The sequence below is a fragment of the Ylistrum balloti genome, unplaced genomic scaffold, assembly GCF_031769215.1.
Source record: "Ylistrum balloti isolate Yb309-2 unplaced genomic scaffold, AGI_CSIRO_Ybal_v1 Utg370482, whole genome shotgun sequence".
Taxonomy (NCBI): domain Eukaryota; kingdom Metazoa; phylum Mollusca; class Bivalvia; order Pectinida; family Pectinidae; genus Ylistrum; species Ylistrum balloti.
Genome location: NW_026782315.1, coordinates 347958 through 365212, shown reverse-complemented (window position 1 = coordinate 365212; position 17255 = coordinate 347958). Strand labels below are relative to the sequence as shown.

The following is a 17255-nucleotide window of genomic DNA, read 5'->3' as shown; positions in this document are numbered from 1 at the left end:
GATTTGATGGATAAGGAAAATGCAATTTGAACACTCTTTGTTCAATCTCAACTATCCATCTCCTAAGAACGCTGATCAACTTGATTTGAGATATGCTATGTAGTTTGTCATACCGTATAAAGTGATGGAGTTATTTTGACCCCGTTTGTTCCCGCCTCCTCTCCCAGCCTAGATACCTAATTTGTACATTCATGGATATCCATTCCTCCACGACAACATCTGTTAAATTTGATTGAAATCTGTCCAAGAGCTTTGAAACCAGATTTCGTTCAAACTAAAAGTTAATAGGCAACAAACTAGGGGAGCGGAATGACGACGTTTGGTTGACATTGCGCCATAAAACTTATTTGGTCCTTTGGACTTGACCAGCTAAATATTAATAATGATAATAATAAAAAAACAAAAACAAAAACAGACAGACAGATCCTAAAATGCGACGAAAAAAATCCCACCAGCAATCGCAGTTTCGTTCGATATGTTCGTAAAAAGTTAAAAAAAAAAAAATTAAAAACATGACTTCAAGAGAAAACCAAAGTAAGTTTTATGACAGCTCAGATCAAAACAAACCTTTATAGTGAATGCATTTTTTGAAAATAATCCAGAATGAAACAGTCGATTGTTGTTCAAATGTACACGTCTATTTATTCATATCAGCAAATCTATCTCATAGTCATCCCCTCTTCTCTGATTATGTCGAGAACACCGGACCGTTTATGATATCTGAGCGATGCAACCGTGCCCAAAATGTTCCGGGTAATATAAATAATAATAATGAAGAATTATAGTCGGTATAATTTCAAGATGTCTTACTGGCAGATCTTAAATGAAACCCTAGCATAAGATTTGCCAGTAGGCAAATGATATTGACTGTGAATGGATTTAGAAAATATTTAATTGTTTAAAATATCATATTTGAACCGGCTGTAAATCAACCGAGTTTCAAGAAAGGACCTGTCACCAAAACATCAAAATCGTGAAACAGACGTATTAACACCACACAAAAATATTGCTTGAAACCTGACAAGGCAGAGTAACGCCAGCGTTGATCTGACAATAATGATTGGAAAAGACTTACATACAATTCATTGTTAGTTAAGACAGATATAAGACGATATTGATATAAACAAGTTGGGAAAAAACCCAAATACGACATCCTCTGAAAATGATCCAAAATGTATAGAGAATCTTCCAATGTCACTCAATCTGATAATGACGTCATATATAATAATCTGACACAACAAAAGTTTTATTGATTGTACGAGGGGTAAAAAAGAAAACTAACATGACATGTCATAGCCAATCACAAATGAAGCAATACTCAGCGTTCATCTCTCTCGACGACCATGCTAAATCCTTCTGGTGCTTTATGCACTATGTCCACATTTTCCTGTCGAATATCACTGAGTGCTCGTTCAATATCATGATCACTTGGGAACCTCTCTCTGCCCTGTGTAGGACGGAGGCAATTCCAGATAAAGTCCGTGGTATCAGATGACAACCTTTTCATGTCTTCTTCAGGATCAACCAGTGATAGTAGATCATCATTTTTGATGAATTTCATCAGCAACATATTGCGATGAGACCCAAATGCCCTCACGCCGAGTAGTAATTCAAACATCAGAAGACCAAGACCGTAGAGATCGGCTTCTTTTGAGTATATGCTTCCTCTTAAGACGTTTGGTGACAAATAGGCAAAATTGCCAACTACTTCCGTTTCTGAAGGTTGCTCGAAATTTCTAGGTAAGCACCCTCCCGTCAGCTTCACTTCCCCAGCTCGACTGACCTATATGAAGGAGAGAAACGACAGCACAACGTTATCTATCGTATGGTAATTAATAAACATTCTTGTTGCACAAACGCACATGGATAGTCATGTCTATTACATGTCTCATTTGACATATGTATTATATTATTTTCCTCTTTTGACTTGGACGTTACTTTTAAAAGTCACTTTCGTGTTTATATTGGACGTGTTTGATGCTCGTTAGTTTGTCTGTGTGTATATTTCTTTTACATACTTGGATTGGTCTAGAACACCTGTTTTTTCAGGAGCCTGTGTATATTTCTTTGGTCTATGTTTTGCCTTAGTTTTATAGAAATCGAGTTTGGATGGTTACTATGTTGACATGTTGGTCTTGTCATGTTTTATTTTATATTTGTTACGTTATTACTTAATCATAGCCATCGTACATAATCTGATAATATGTAACTGCTGATGTGATCAGAAAAATGACTCACAGTGACAGTATCGAGGCAAAGTTCCATGTGTACCAGTCTGTGCTTGTGGAGGTAGGCCAAGCCATCCATCGTCTGTTTGATGACTGTCAACTTGTTGTATTTGGAGTGACCCGGCCATTTCGGTAGGTATTCCGACACAGTGTACAGATGATCCTGGAAGATGAAGACTGGAGGGGGTGCGTCCGAGTAGTGTATACCCTCTAAAAGTGCCATAGTGTCTTTGAGGAGGAACCTAAGTGTGGAAAAAGTTGCAAAATCTAATAATCAGTTGCTATGAAAGAAAAACATCTCGACATGGTGTTGATATATCAAAAACTGTATTATAATTTGCTATTTTAAGATGGAAACCAAATTAAGAAATTACCTTAGTTTCGCTACTTCATTGTAGGTGGTGTCAATGTGAGAGGATGGCAAGTACATCTTCATTGTGACCTGAATATCGTTATATTTTCCACGTTGGATCACTGTCCACAACCCGCCACTACTGGGCATTGTCTTGTCGGTAGACTTTCGAAGAAATGACATATGGAGGATTTTAGATGCTCTGAATGACGTGGGACTGGAAAGTCTGTTATACATTTCATTGGGGGCACAAATTTCAACATCTCGCATATTCTTGACAGAAATGTAGCCCTTGTAGTAATGATTCAGACGGCGTTCTGTTCCCTCAAGACTCTGCTTAAGAGTTGCGTATAAACCCTTGCTTTCAACTGTATTCTTTCGACAGGAGAGAGCCTTATCTAGCAGTTTCTCGTTAGATTTGATGAGCAATGGAATGTTTCTTTCTATCTCACTTAGTTTAGACATGGACCTTTCAAGCAGATTGGACATAATCTGTTGAAGAATATCTTCATCAGGATGATGCGGTTCCATCAACTCTTGCAGAAATTTCTCGGTTTGCTCTTTAGCTACTTTTGCAGGGTTTTCTCTGTACACCTTTTCTTTTCTCGCAAGAATGAAACTGTCTACCAGTTTCGTTGATTTGATAACATTTTGTACTGGATGAAGCACTCTTGTTATAAGCTTCATTGGTGTAGCTGGATCTTGTTTATCAAAGGAGATCACCTTGGAAGTCCTGCGAATGATCAAAGGGTTAGAAATTGATCTCCGCAATTGTTCTCTTTTATTGAAATCTTTTGCGTTCATACCATCTTCTATTTTTTGCAGATCCGCTTGCAGCAAGTTAAGTTGGTCTTTGATGGCATATGCTGTTCTTCCTTCAATGACTGCGATTTTTCCATTCTCTGATTCCCAATCTTCAATGAGTCTTATGACCCTTTCTGCTATTCTCCAGCGCAGAATCATCTTCACATCAGGCCAACCACCATTTTCCAGTAGAGGTAGTTCCTCTGGAAGCCATTTGGTTAGGGTCATTTTTGAGAAAGGTTTCATCAACTCCGGTCGGAATTCTTCGCATAGTTCCTGTGAAGACTTCTCAATATTCTCTCTCAATTCGTTAATTACGGCATCTGACTTAATCTCCAGCGTGTGAAGTTTCTTTTTGATCTCGTCCACGTTTCCTTTCCCTTCACTTTCCGACATGTTGGCTCGAGTGATCAAAGTTTGAAGCTGGTATATGGATCTCGTAAAGACTTTGCTCATCCATCTGTATTTAATAGAAAGAAGACAAAGAACGAGTTACTCAGCAGTTATGAGGCAACAGGTCTAGTGGGAAGACAAATAGCAGAATCAACCAAATTTTGAGTATTGATTCCTTTAAAAGATTTAACTCCGATAAACAATTTCATCTTGTATTTTGATTCTGGAATTTTTCAGCATTAACCGATTGACAAGGGAAGTCTATAGATCTACTGACCACTTGTAAAATGGTATGCAACTCAAACAAGTAATCTGTTTCCTTGTGTTTAGATATACTAGTTACGCAGATCTGACGTTTTTGGCGGTACAATCGTCCCACATGGAAGCAGCTAATTCAAGACCATCTGGTATATTAAACCTACTTGTAAGTCTGTTCTATTCGGTTGTCCATGGCATGGATATGCATGTCGCGGAGGCGCTCAAGGAACACTCTGTATAATTCCGGGATGAAGTCTGGATCACATTCGGCCTCCTTAATGGCATATTCTGTTTTGAATGGGATCACCTGAGAGGAAGATAGTGACGGCCAGCACTCTCCCAGTAGTTTTACAGTGTTTTTAAACACCATGTCCTGTTCAGTTGACTTCACAAGATCCCATCGGTTACACACAAACATAGCACTCTTAGAGTCAAAATGCTCCAGTTGCATCTGTTGATTCATCGTTTGTTTGTCGATGACCATCTTCAACATGGCTAGGAGCTGAATGATTTTTAGATATGGAGCTTTAGTAACACATAGTAACACATAGTAACACATATATCTAGAACTTTAGGAACAAAACAAAATTTCTGTTAACATTTTTGCCGATATTGTCTCTGGGGAGAAATCGGGGTTTAGAAATAACACCACAAATTGACAGTGAAGAAGATAACTGCGTTTTGAACTTTGACGAAACACGTGCGCTTTTGACTGATCATTTCATTTAGGAATTGACTTTAAGTTAATTTCGTCAAACTGGATTTTTACCAAATTATAAACTCCTTCATAAAAATTAATATCGATATTAATACTTCTCGTGAACAATTCATTCCAGTTATTGACAACCCACCTTTTTCTAGAAATCGAATTGTAATAACGGTGCAAACCCATGTCTGTCTGTTCAGACAGTAGAGGTTGTTTACAAACAGTTCCTTCATACTTTGACCCATTCTATTCGAAGCTGCTCAAGGGTACATAGGCTAAATGAGTTTCATGAAGTCTATAATCGAGGTTCAATTTGTATGGATACATATAAACATATGTTCTGATTCAATTTTGATCATAAAAAGGTAATCAATATTTTATTGTGTAGACATCATAACAAAACTTGTTATAGATTTCATTTTATTGCTTAGATTTCATAGGGTATGTTGTTAAAATATATCACTCCGAGAGTTGTCGATTATTAAAGTTATCTCCCTTAGACCATATAACATAATACCTTAAGACAGGTATAATGACAACCAAGTGCTCTCACCCTATCCTCGTCCACTCCTCCCGCATTGTCTGATTTGATGACATAGATGTATCCCATAATTTCGTTCTCTCGAATGAAGTCAGCTATAACGTTGTCCATAGCCTCGTTTTCACCTATTCCCGGAGAGTCCACAATCACGAGACCACACTATAACATTAACATGTCATAAATACACAGATGCAGTAAACAAAGTCAGGGAACGCAAGCAAATGTATAGGGAAATTATAACTGTTATTACATGTTATCATTTATAACAAGTATTACAATGGTGTAGCACATAATGTTGTTGTTGACGGACTTAATATTGCCTGGTAGACTAGATAAATAATCAGCAATCATTAGGACCATGATAACATATACTCCATTACTGATTTCTAGATCCAGTCAGTAAGATTACCCTCCACTCAATATTTCATATACATGCAATATTTTCATCAGTAGATGTCTACAGTATTATTTCACCTATAAGTTATAGAGTTGGTGACCGCCTTATCTATATCTATAGGATTATTTCATCTATAAGTTATAGGGTTGGTGACCGCCTTATCTATATTTGTAGGATTATTTCACCTATAAGTTATAGGGTTGGTGACCGCCTTATCTATATTTGTAGGATTATTTCACCTATAAGTTATAGAGTTGGTGACCGCCTTATCTATATTTGTAGGATTATTTCACCTATAAGTTATAGGGTTGGTGACCGCCTTATCTATATTTGTAGGATTATTTCACCTATAAGTTATAGAGTTGGTGACCGCCTTATCTATATTTGTAGGATTATTTCACCTATAAGTTATAGGGTTGGTGACCGCCTTATCTATATTTGAAGGATTATTTCACCTATAAGTTATAGGGTTGGTGACCGCCTTATCTATATTTGAAGGATTATTTCACCTGTAAGTTATAGGGTTGGTGACCGCCTTATCTATATTTGTAGGATTATTTCACCTGTAAGTTATAGGGTTGGTGACCGCCTTATCTATATTTGTAGGATTATTTCACCCTATCCTTATTAATATTTCGACAAGCAGTTATCATTCTAATTCATCTCCTTTTCTTAATGTTCTAGCTATGGGATAAGTGCATAATCCATTTCGACCAAGAGTTAGGTGTGTATTTGATAGTGTTGTCCTCCGTTTAGTCTGTTGTGCAATCGTTTGCAATGTTTACTATTCAATCTGATGTAGGAATTTTTAAATTCAAAGTGTTTTAGTGATCAACATACCCTGAGGATTTCGCATGGTATTTGGAATCTTATTTCTTTGATAGGAGATTGTGACTGTCGTTTCTTTTCGTCTTTGATTCGTAGACGGTCCCAAAGGTAGTCATGTACCCAAGTAAAGTTGATGTCATTGAATGTTTCCGTGGGCGTGGTACCCTGATAAACGATCTCCGCATACATCTTTTTCCCATAGGATATGCGTGTTATTACAGATGTTGAACTTCCAGTGAATGAGGGTAGGATCGACTGTCCTAGGAGTAGATTCAGCAAACTTGACTTTCCAGCAGAAGTTTCACCTGAAAAATACATTTACACCCTTTTATAAAATCTAATTGGCTACAGACGACACTGGAGATAAAATTCAATAAATGATCGACACGCTTCTTAAAAAAAAAAAAAAAAAAGATAAAAAATTGATAAATTTCTGTAATTTTTCCTCCAAATGTTTGTCTTTATCTAGCTGATAAATATAACAAGATGGTTAACGAAATATATTATAACATTCTTCTATAAAGGAAATGGAAACCGACGGAACTGGATACTCTATCTATAACAACATCATCATTTGTATTCCGACAACGAAGTACACAGATAATATTTCTATTCGTTTTTTCAGAATTTCTTTTGTAATGTTTATTTTTGAGGGTAAAAGAATGACACATGAGTCCATCACTTATGTGTTTTCTTTGTATCTTTATCTGAAAATACTTTACTGATATGTAAAATATTAGCCATTTTGCCATACAAATCTACGCTAAACATTTGTCAAGGTTTAGTCTTTTATTACATGTCTACCAGACTGCCTTCGTTCGTACTAAATGTTTTGAAAACGTTCCATCCGCATAGAAATATATGTACATTTTCTTTCTGTATCGCCCATTGACAACCAGGGTCATTTGAGTCGGGGTTTCCGTTCAGCAGTTGGTAACTACCACACATAATATAGGGCGGTAGGCCCGCCGGTAATTTCAACTTCCTGAGGAGCACAGACCGTTTTGTTAACAATACCACAACATCTCAAATCCAACAACTTATTCTCACCTCTACACAAGATCAAATTATCCTCACCTCTACACAAGATCAAATTATCCTCACCTCTACACAAGATCACATTATCCTCACCTCTACACAAGATCACATTATCCTCACCTCTACACAAGATCACATTATCCTCACCTCTACACAAGATCAAATTATCCTCACCTCTACACAAGATCAAATTATCCTCACCTCTACACAAGATCAAATTATCCTCACCTCTACACAAGAGAATAAATTATCCTCACCTCTACACAAGATCAAATTATCCTCACCTCTACACAAGATCAAATTATCCTCACCTCTACACAAGAGAACAAATTATCCTCACCTCTACACAAGAGAATAAATTATCCTCACCTCTACACAAGAAAACTAATTATCCTCACCTCTACACAAGATCAAATTATCCTCACCTCTACACAAGATCACATTATCCTCACCTCTACACAAGATCACATTATCCTCACCTCTACACAAGATCACATTATCCTCACCTCTACACAAGATCACATTATCCTCACCTCTACACAAGATCAAATTATCCTCACCTCTACACAAGATCACATTATCCTCACCTCTACACAAGATCACATTATCCTCACCTCTACACAAGAAAACTAATTATCCTCACCTCTACACAAGATCACATTATCCTCACCTCTACACAAGATCAAATTATCCTCACCTCTACACAAGATCACATTATCCTCACCTCTACACAAGAGAATAAATTATCCTCACCTCTACACAAGATCACATTATCCTCACCTCTACACAAGATCAAATTATCCTCACCTCTACACAAGATCAAATTATCCTCACCTCTACACAAGATCACATTATCCTCACCTCTACACAAGAGAATAAATTATCCTCACCTCTACACAAGATCAAATTATCCTCACCTCTACACAAGATCACATTATCCTCACCTCTACACAAGATCAAACTATCCTCACCTCTACACAAGAGAATACATTATCCTCACCTCTACACAAGAGAACAAATTATCCTCACCTCTACACAAGAGAATAAATTAACCTCACCTCTACACAAGATCACATTCACCTCTACACAAGATCACATTATCCTCACCTCTACACAAGATCAAATTATCCTCACCCCTACACAAGAGAACAAATTATCCTCACCTCTACACAAGAGAACAAATTATCCTCACCTCTACACAAGAGAATAAATTATCCTCACCTCTACACAAGATCACATTATCCTCACCTCTACACAAGATCAAATTATCCTCACCTCTACACAAGATCAAATTATCCTCACCTCTACACAAGATCACATTATCCTCACCTCTACACAAGATCACATTATCCTCACCTCTACACAAGATCACATTAACTCCACCTCTACACAAGATCACATTATCCTCACCTCTACACAAGATCACATTATCCTCACCTCTACACAAGAAAACTAATTATCCTCACCTCTACACAAGATCAAATTATCCTCACCTCTACACAAGATCACATTATCCTCACCTCTACACAAGATCAAATTATCCTCACCTCTACACAAGAGAACAAATTATCCTCACCTCTACACAAGATCAAATTATCCTCACCTCTACACAAGATCAAATTATCCTCACCTCTACACAAGATCACATTATCCTCACCTCTACACAAGATCAAATTATCCTCACCTCTACACAAGATCAAATTATCCTCACCTCTACACAAGAGAATAAATTATCCTCACCTCTACACAAGATCAAATTATCCTCACCTCTACACAAGATCAAATTATCCTCACCTCTACACAAGAGAATAAATTATCCTCACCTCTACACAAGAGAATAAATTATCCTCACCTCTACACAAGAGAATAAATTATCCTCACCTCTACACAAGATCACATTTTCCTCACCTCTACACAAGATCAAATTATCCTCACCTCTACACAAGATCAAATTATTCTCACCTCTACACAAGATCACATTATCCTCACCTCTACACAAGATCAAATTATCCTCACCTCTACACAAGAGAATAAATTATCCTCACCTCTACACAACAAAGCAAAATATCCTCATCTCGACACCAGACAACAAAACAAAATATCCTCATCTCGACACCAGACAACAAAGCAATGTATCCACATCTCGACACCAGACAACAAAGCAATGTATCCACATCTCGACACCAGACAACCAAACAAATATCCACATCTCGACACTAGACAACAAAGCAAAGTATCCTCATCTCGACACGAGACAACAAAACAAATTATCCAGATCTCGACACCAGACAACCAAACATGCAAATTGCCCTCGCCTCGACACAAGAGAACAAAGCAAAGTAAACCTTACCTCGACGAAAGAGAAGTAAACTAACTCACAAATCACACACCCATACTGATACACACATACAATTTGTATACCGGGACGGGTTGATATCTTTTGGTCCATATTGTACTTCCTGGTACACTGAATGTGCGCGAACTTGGTTCATATTAACACAATTTATCTGAGATTAGACATTCACCGAAGACAAGGCACTATGACTGACTGACGATCACCCCTTATGTGTTGTGTGAATATACTTTTCATTGCGCCATATTGAGTGTATATCTTAATTGCAAATACAGGAACTGCCAGACATTAAAAGAGCAATTATTCGATAGTTATATTTATAGTATGGGGTGATAAAAAAACCCAGATCACAATTACTTCATATAATTCTTCACGATTCAAGCGTTATTGATCTCATAGCTAAGCAATTAGACATCTTCAGTAAAATGTTCACTACAATCCTACACAAATTTCAAATGTTCGTATAAATACTGTATGATTTAACGAAAATAGTTTTTGAATGTGTGGGAATCCTGGGAGATCTGATATGCAAATTGAGAGAGAGTGACAAAGCCCTGCGGCTCCATTAACGACAAGTTCAGTTTATACTGCACAGTCAATTTACTCGTTTTGAGAAGTAGATTTGTAAAACTAGACGACCTTGCACCTTTATAGTTGTAGTTTATCACAGGTCTGGATAAACGTACCATTTATCTCCAATACACATACGAATATTCGTCTAGACAATTGCATTGTATGGTAAGAATTATTAAGCTTATATTGACTGTACATACATAATTGTTGTTGTTTTTATCCTTGTTAGGGCGTGGGGTTAGAATATTGCTGAATGATATAGATATCTATCTTACTCCGGTTGCTTAATCAACACGTAACATTGGAACGTACTGAATCGGAAGTTGCAAACGTATGTTCCAAACGACAGCATAGTGGGTTTACGTTATGTATTGAGAAGCGTTAAGTAAGCAAGCCGAATTTTGGAAATTTTATAGATGGAATTTGACTTCTGTATTCAGTACTGCCAGTGTAAAAACATTTAAATCACAATAAAAGTGATTAACATTGCGGCTTTGTCGTGTATTTACTTTTAACGTTTGTCTGGTTGAAATGAAAGAGAATACCCACATAAACACCAACCTAGACTCAATCAACAGGGAACGTCTTAAGATGAGTAGGTACAGCCGGAAGTTGTTAAGATTATTGAATACATCATGGATTCCTGGTTCTGTTGTAATTGCTGTTTTCTCAATATATGTGTGAATATTCGAACATCCGGGAAAAAAAAGACCAAAAAACACTGTTTGTGTGTATCAAACATTGATAAGGATACGATAAACCTTCAGATTCATACACGTTTCTATTTCGTTAACTAAAAATCACTAAAATGAAAGTAGAATATGAAAGCCTGAGATACAGACATCGGGATAGCATGAAAGTGGTGAGATAATGATCATCGTCTTGTACTCAAGCAACCACAAGAAAAACTTACCCGCCACTACAAACACACACTCTCCTTTCTTCATCCGTTCGATGTGGTGGTCCAACTCCTGTTTCAAATCTTTAACAGTTCCCTCTGTCCTTAACAGGTCTTCTATTGCCTCGATGCCTTTTCCATTCTGGCATGTTGAAATGGTCTTTTCGAACTCTTCAAGCAGTATGCCAAGTTTTAATCTCTTGTGCAGATCCTCCTTTTGTGACACGTCCAGCGACTTTGCGATCTAAAAGAGGAAAATATAAAAAGATTAGAATAACGTATATGTTCCTTTATTAATTTCTCGTTTCTATCGTTACGGGAAGATTAATATGTACTTACAAAGACCACACCACATCAAAATACGATATAAATGCGATATAAAGTTAGATTTTTCGATAATCGTTGATATACTACATGGTTTCATTGTTGTAAACATTATTCTAGATGCACATTTCTAAAGTCGCGGACGGGGACCCTTCCGGATCATCAGGTTTTATTGTCGTGTCTCAAGCGTGTCCATGTTGTTATTTACATTTTGATTTTCAACAATTGGCCATCAATTTCGATATGTTGAGGAAGTTATTATGTCTAATTGACCAAAATTAAGATGACAAGTTTCGTTGATGAAGCAAAAGTCGCCTAATCTTTCGGAACATCTGGTTTTATTCTCCCTGTGCTTTTTCAGAAGTTTCAATGTAAATCATTTATTTTTTGTTCAAATTTCCCCCCGGTTTTATCAAGTTTAGATTATGATTATGTTAACATATTGGTATTTTCTTGTTGATCTATATCTAATTTTCAGTACATCAATGTATGAGAAAAATATTTCAGCTTAGACATGTTTACGTTACTGCATTTAGATAACAGATGACATGGTGTCGATAAAAAATCACCGATAAACTTGTACAAAAGACACACAAATGAATAGATATGTCACGAGTTCTGGCTTAAATATCAAGTTACAAGTTCATTCTTTTGTCTGCACGGAGTGTTATGAAGTGTTACTCAAACATATTGCCAGATAATGTAAGTTTTTGATGTTTCGTAGAAAAGAGATTTGCTTTCAGGTTTAAACAATACTAGCGCATAAATGACGTGTTTAACTGGAATTTTGCGATCGAGGCTAGATATGTAAATTAAAATGCACGAAGATTTTTTTGTTATGCGACTTATCAGCTTTATGTACAGCTGTCATAAACAACACATCTTCAAAAGGTACTTCCTTGCGAAAGTCATCCAGTATTCCCTCTCTCTTAGTAATGGTCTGTATGACCGTTATGGTTGTTATTTGTAATTCATTCGACTACAGAAGTATGAAATATATATATAAACCTTTTATTCGTCGGAAAAATGTAAAGCCACATCGGTATAACAAGATGATAAGGTTTAAGGCTTAATTATTTTTCATTTGAATATACATACTTGGAAATAAGTTAGGGATGATCGATTTCAGTATAAAAAATCAAATCAAACTGATTTTTCTTTTTGTAACAGTAAACCCTGTTGTACTCCTTGTAGTGTCTCCTTTTGTTGTTTGTGCCCAAGGCCACCACCAAGCGATACACCCAACTGGACAATAATTAGTTTTTAACTTGTGTACCTAGCAGCATAATGAAACACAACTTTACCTTGGCATCTCAAGCAGCATTTGCGCGTGTATTTCTAGTAAATCTCACACTTCTTCATACTGTATTTAAAAATAGCACGTATAAATTTTGAAATTTAAAAGATGGCAAGCATACAGGCCAGTAACTGCGCGATCTAATGCCAGCTATCCCGTTATTTTTCGACAAATGCAGCGTCTGAAGCAAACCGGACGTGTTGGACAGGCGTCGAAAGACTCTAGATAGAGAAGAAATACTTCTGTGTAGACAGGCAAGTCGAGCACCATTCACCACTGCCAACAGGCTCGGAGGACAGTGGCACGTCAATGTTCGCGTTAGACAAGTGAAACGTCTTCAGTTGACTTGAAGGCACAAATCAACAAGACTATAATACGCACGTGATCATTTAACATGGAATATGACAAGACAAGAGTGTCCTTGTTTGGAGACCAAGAAATACCACCAGAATACATTCTAAACACAACTTCGTTTGGTGATGGTTATTGATGTAGAATGCTGTTCTATAAGCTGTAAGTTCTCTTGCGTGTCCTTGAAGGAACATAAATTGGGCAGAAATTCCGGAATAAAATGCTTTGACTTTCAGTTGTTTCGATTTCCATTCATTGGCAAATCGGTCTAACCGAATGGATGCCAAAACAACAAGAAGTGTGGAGACACTCCTGTGGTATGCAACATCGCTAGACATGAACCCATGAACATGTATGGGACTATCTCGGATAAAAGTCAATGCAGGGTATCTAAAGTGCAAAACAATTGGAATATTACGAGCTTCATTGATTCAGGAGATGCAGGGGTTTCCTCAGGACAAGGTTCAGCGTCTTTATTACGAGCTTCATTGATTCAGGAGATGTAGGGGTTTCCTCAGGACAAGGTTCAGCGTCTTTATTACGAGCTTCATTGATTCAGGAGTTGCGGGGTTTCCTCAGGACAAGGTTCAGCGTCTTTATTACGAGCTTCATCGATTCAGGAGATGCAGGGGTTTCCTCAGGACAAGGTTCAGCGTCTTTATTACGAGCTTCATCGATTCAGGAGATGCAGGGGTTTCCTCAGGACAAGGTACAGCGTCTTTATTACGAGCTTCATTGATTCAGGAGTTGCAGGGGTTTCCTCAGGACAAGATTCAGCGTCTTTATTACGAGCTTCATCGATTCAGGAGTTGCAGGGGTTTCCTCAGGACAAGGTTCAGCGTCTTTATTTGAGGTGACGGGTATAAGAACTGACTAGACTATTTAATCTTAATCAAATAACATTTTAAGAATGAAACGGCACTTCCGGTTCTATAAATTTCTCTCTGTTCGACTGTGTATAGTGTCGGTAGATTCATGAAAGAACAGTCTAGTATATCCCGAGTCGTCATTGAATATTTTCTATAGTATAGAAATATAAGTGGTCCCTAACTTATGACCAAGTGTAAAACATTATATTTTGTCTACAATTTTGTCATTTACAACGGCTATAAATGCTATGAAAAGACATTTGAATGCCTTTTTTACATTCTCTACAAATGTTGATACCTTGTGTTTAATATTTCTAAAAATATGTTTCACTGTCGACATTGGTACTCGTTAGTTCAGCCATTTTGGACCGTCACTGTTTACATGAAGACATAGTACCTTAAATCAGAGTGTTTTTCTCGAGTGAGTTTGTGTCGATATATTGCCATTCAGTATCTAATGATATCAGTATTATCCTTGCATTTCAAGGAAACTAAATAAAATAGAAATAACTTTCACATTTCTTTTTTATTACTGTTGAATCGTTAAACGAAGTTGAGTGTGTATATTAAAGCATGATGCGTCCGTTCGTTTGTCCGTCAATGCAATCCACAAGTACACTTTGAAAATACCGCTTTTCCAATCATTTGATAGTTATTGAGCAGTCAATATAGATTATTAAATTTGATTGTCATTTTGTCAGTGAAACATTATAACCACATACGGTTTGAGTGTGGTGTCTTAACATATTTCAGTAACTTGAATAAAAGTCTGTGAAACAGTATAACTACATACGGTTTGGGTGTGGTGTCTTAACATAATTCAGTTACTTGAATAAAATGTCTGAAACATTACAATATTTACTAACATTCACAAAATTGTTACTTAAATTCATTGATGCGTAGAAGTATATGCGTAAAACTTGAATAGACATAAAATAATGTTAAAGTTTCTATACTCTAAATTGGAGGATAAATATAACACATGATCAATATCTTATAGTATCAACTCCATTTTGGCTCGGAACGGAAAAACAAAAGGCTCTCCACTTTAAACTTTATCCATCCTCACAAAAGAAAAAAAATGAAACACGAATATGTCAAGATAATCATAATTCAAATTCAATAAAACTAGGTAAAATTTGATCAAAAGAAAGATTTACACGGAAACTCGTGAAAAATTACCAGTAGAATAAGACCAAGTGTTCCACACATAGAGAATGAATATTTTTTTAATGTGGTCACTACGACAACACGTTACAGGTCTTCCGTCAGTTGACGCCTTTTTGTACGAAAACCGTGACTTGCCATGTATTGTCTTTACAATGACATTGCTATATACAATACATATTAATCAATCTGTTCATCCGATTATCAATATAATATAATATGACGCCCATACAGATATACAAAGTAATGCATAGACATCATTCTACTGCACCTTTTGATATTAGAACAAGGCTGAAATGATTAGGAAGGACACACAAAATAAAAGGAAAGAAAATAAACAAGCTACTGGTATATAGATACCGTATCGATTGCAAAAGGTAGATTATTTTAGACTCATATAGTTTTATTCCAGATAAATCAATACGAAAACTGAACTATCATATAAATTCATGCGGAATTTCAAAGTATATGAGCTGAGACAAGACCTAAAACTTATGAACAAGGTAAAATTCGTCTTTTTGATGAATAAGAAAAATTCAGTATTATGTATATGAGAATCCAAGTAGGCAGGAATTTATATTTAATTTAAAAAGATAAAAACTTTGTGAATCGTATATACAGAGAAAATTAATCACTTAATAACTTAAGTGATTAAGTCTCTCTCTCTCTCTCTCTCTCTCTCTCTCTCTCTCTCTCTCTCTCTCTCTCTCTCTATATATATATATATATATATATATATATATATATATATATGTTTATATCAAAGTTTCCTTTTTCTCTAAAAGACGTGCACTATTTCAGATTTCAGTTTTTAGTATGAATCGGCATTATATCAAAGGTTTAATGAATATTATTGAGCTTGTTGTGTTCTGGTCCCTGCACTTGCAGGGTGCTAATAAAACAGTTCGTATTTGAAAGCAGACCTTTCATCATAACTGTAAAACATCATTTAGTAAATGAGAAAAATCAATATCATCACTTATAGTCAAGTTACACACATATGAACACATAGCAGTACTTTGTGATATCGGTAGCACACTATATGTTAAAATGCTATTGATTAATTGAATAGGTAGCTTGTGTTAAACTGGCATAATCCGTAATAGTGATATGGAAGGTGACATATTTTTTCATCAGGCTTACCAAGCTCTTTGGATTTCCATATTCATTTTTCCTTAGTTGCATCGACAGTCGTTCCTTCATGTCTTCAAGTTCATCGAGACCATCGAGTGGTACTCCTAATTTGTCAGCATAATCAAAAATTTCATCAAACTCCTCAGCATTCCAAATGTCTTCTTCTGTAATTCCTGCCATTTTAAACACTCACAGAGTACATAAGACAGAGTCACATTATAACAATATTAAGCAGACTGGAAATACCAGTGTGTGTCAGAGAGTGTATAAGCAAAGCGTCTCGTGACAATGGTTTTCAGTGAATACGAGCCGGTGGTATCATGTGCAAACCCAGTATAACTTCCTGAATGTGTTAATGACAGTTGGTCGTTACTAGTCTGTCCTGTACTGCGCGGTATCGTAGGCGGTGCTTACCATAAACAGCTTGCTAGCCTGTCGGCACTCTACAGTCTAACGTTGAGGTTAACATAGTATTTTTAAAATAATGATAACAACAAAACTATTCAACGTTAACATTCGATTGATATAACAATCATTAAAAAATTATTATGTGTATAATATGTGTAAGCAATTTTTATAGGAGTGAGCAGTTTATTTATGAAGCGTGCGCTTTGCATGAATAAGTATTAGATTTTTGAGACACCGTTGTACTAAGTATAGAATGAGAGGATTAGATTGTATGGGGAAGAATGTCGATCTAATGTACATTTGACAAAAATATGAATAGGATTTTACTTTTGAATT

General features: G+C 36.3%; 1 protein-coding gene across 1 annotated transcript; it reads right to left on the bottom strand.

Annotated features, from left to right (window-relative positions):
• Positions 1 to 1318: 1318 nt before the first annotated feature.
• LOC132555385 (uncharacterized) lies at positions 1319 to 16691 on the bottom strand. Its single transcript, XM_060219732.1, has 8 exons — positions 16521 to 16691; positions 11385 to 11613; positions 6520 to 6812; positions 5295 to 5441; positions 4200 to 4537; positions 2603 to 3844; positions 2239 to 2470; positions 1319 to 1783 (listed from the first exon to the last, which is right to left on the bottom strand). The coding sequence occupies exons 1-8, from the start codon at positions 16689 to 16691 to the stop codon at positions 1319 to 1321; spliced, it is 3117 nt and encodes a 1038-aa protein (XP_060075715.1).
• Between the last annotated feature and the right edge of the window lie 564 nt (positions 16692 to 17255).

Coding starts and splice junctions, on each gene's coding strand:
- LOC132555385 (XM_060219732.1), bottom strand. CDS start 16,691: ATGGCAGGAATTACAGAAGAAGACATTTGGAATGCTGAGGAGTTTGAT. Junction 6,813..11,384: donor GTGTGTGTTTGTAGTGGCGG/GTAAGTTTTTCT, acceptor TGTATTTTTCAG/GTGAAACTTCTGCTGGAAAG. Junction 5,442..6,519: donor TACCATGCGAAATCCTCAGG/GTATGTTGATCA, acceptor TTAATGTTATAG/TGTGGTCTCGTGATTGTGGA.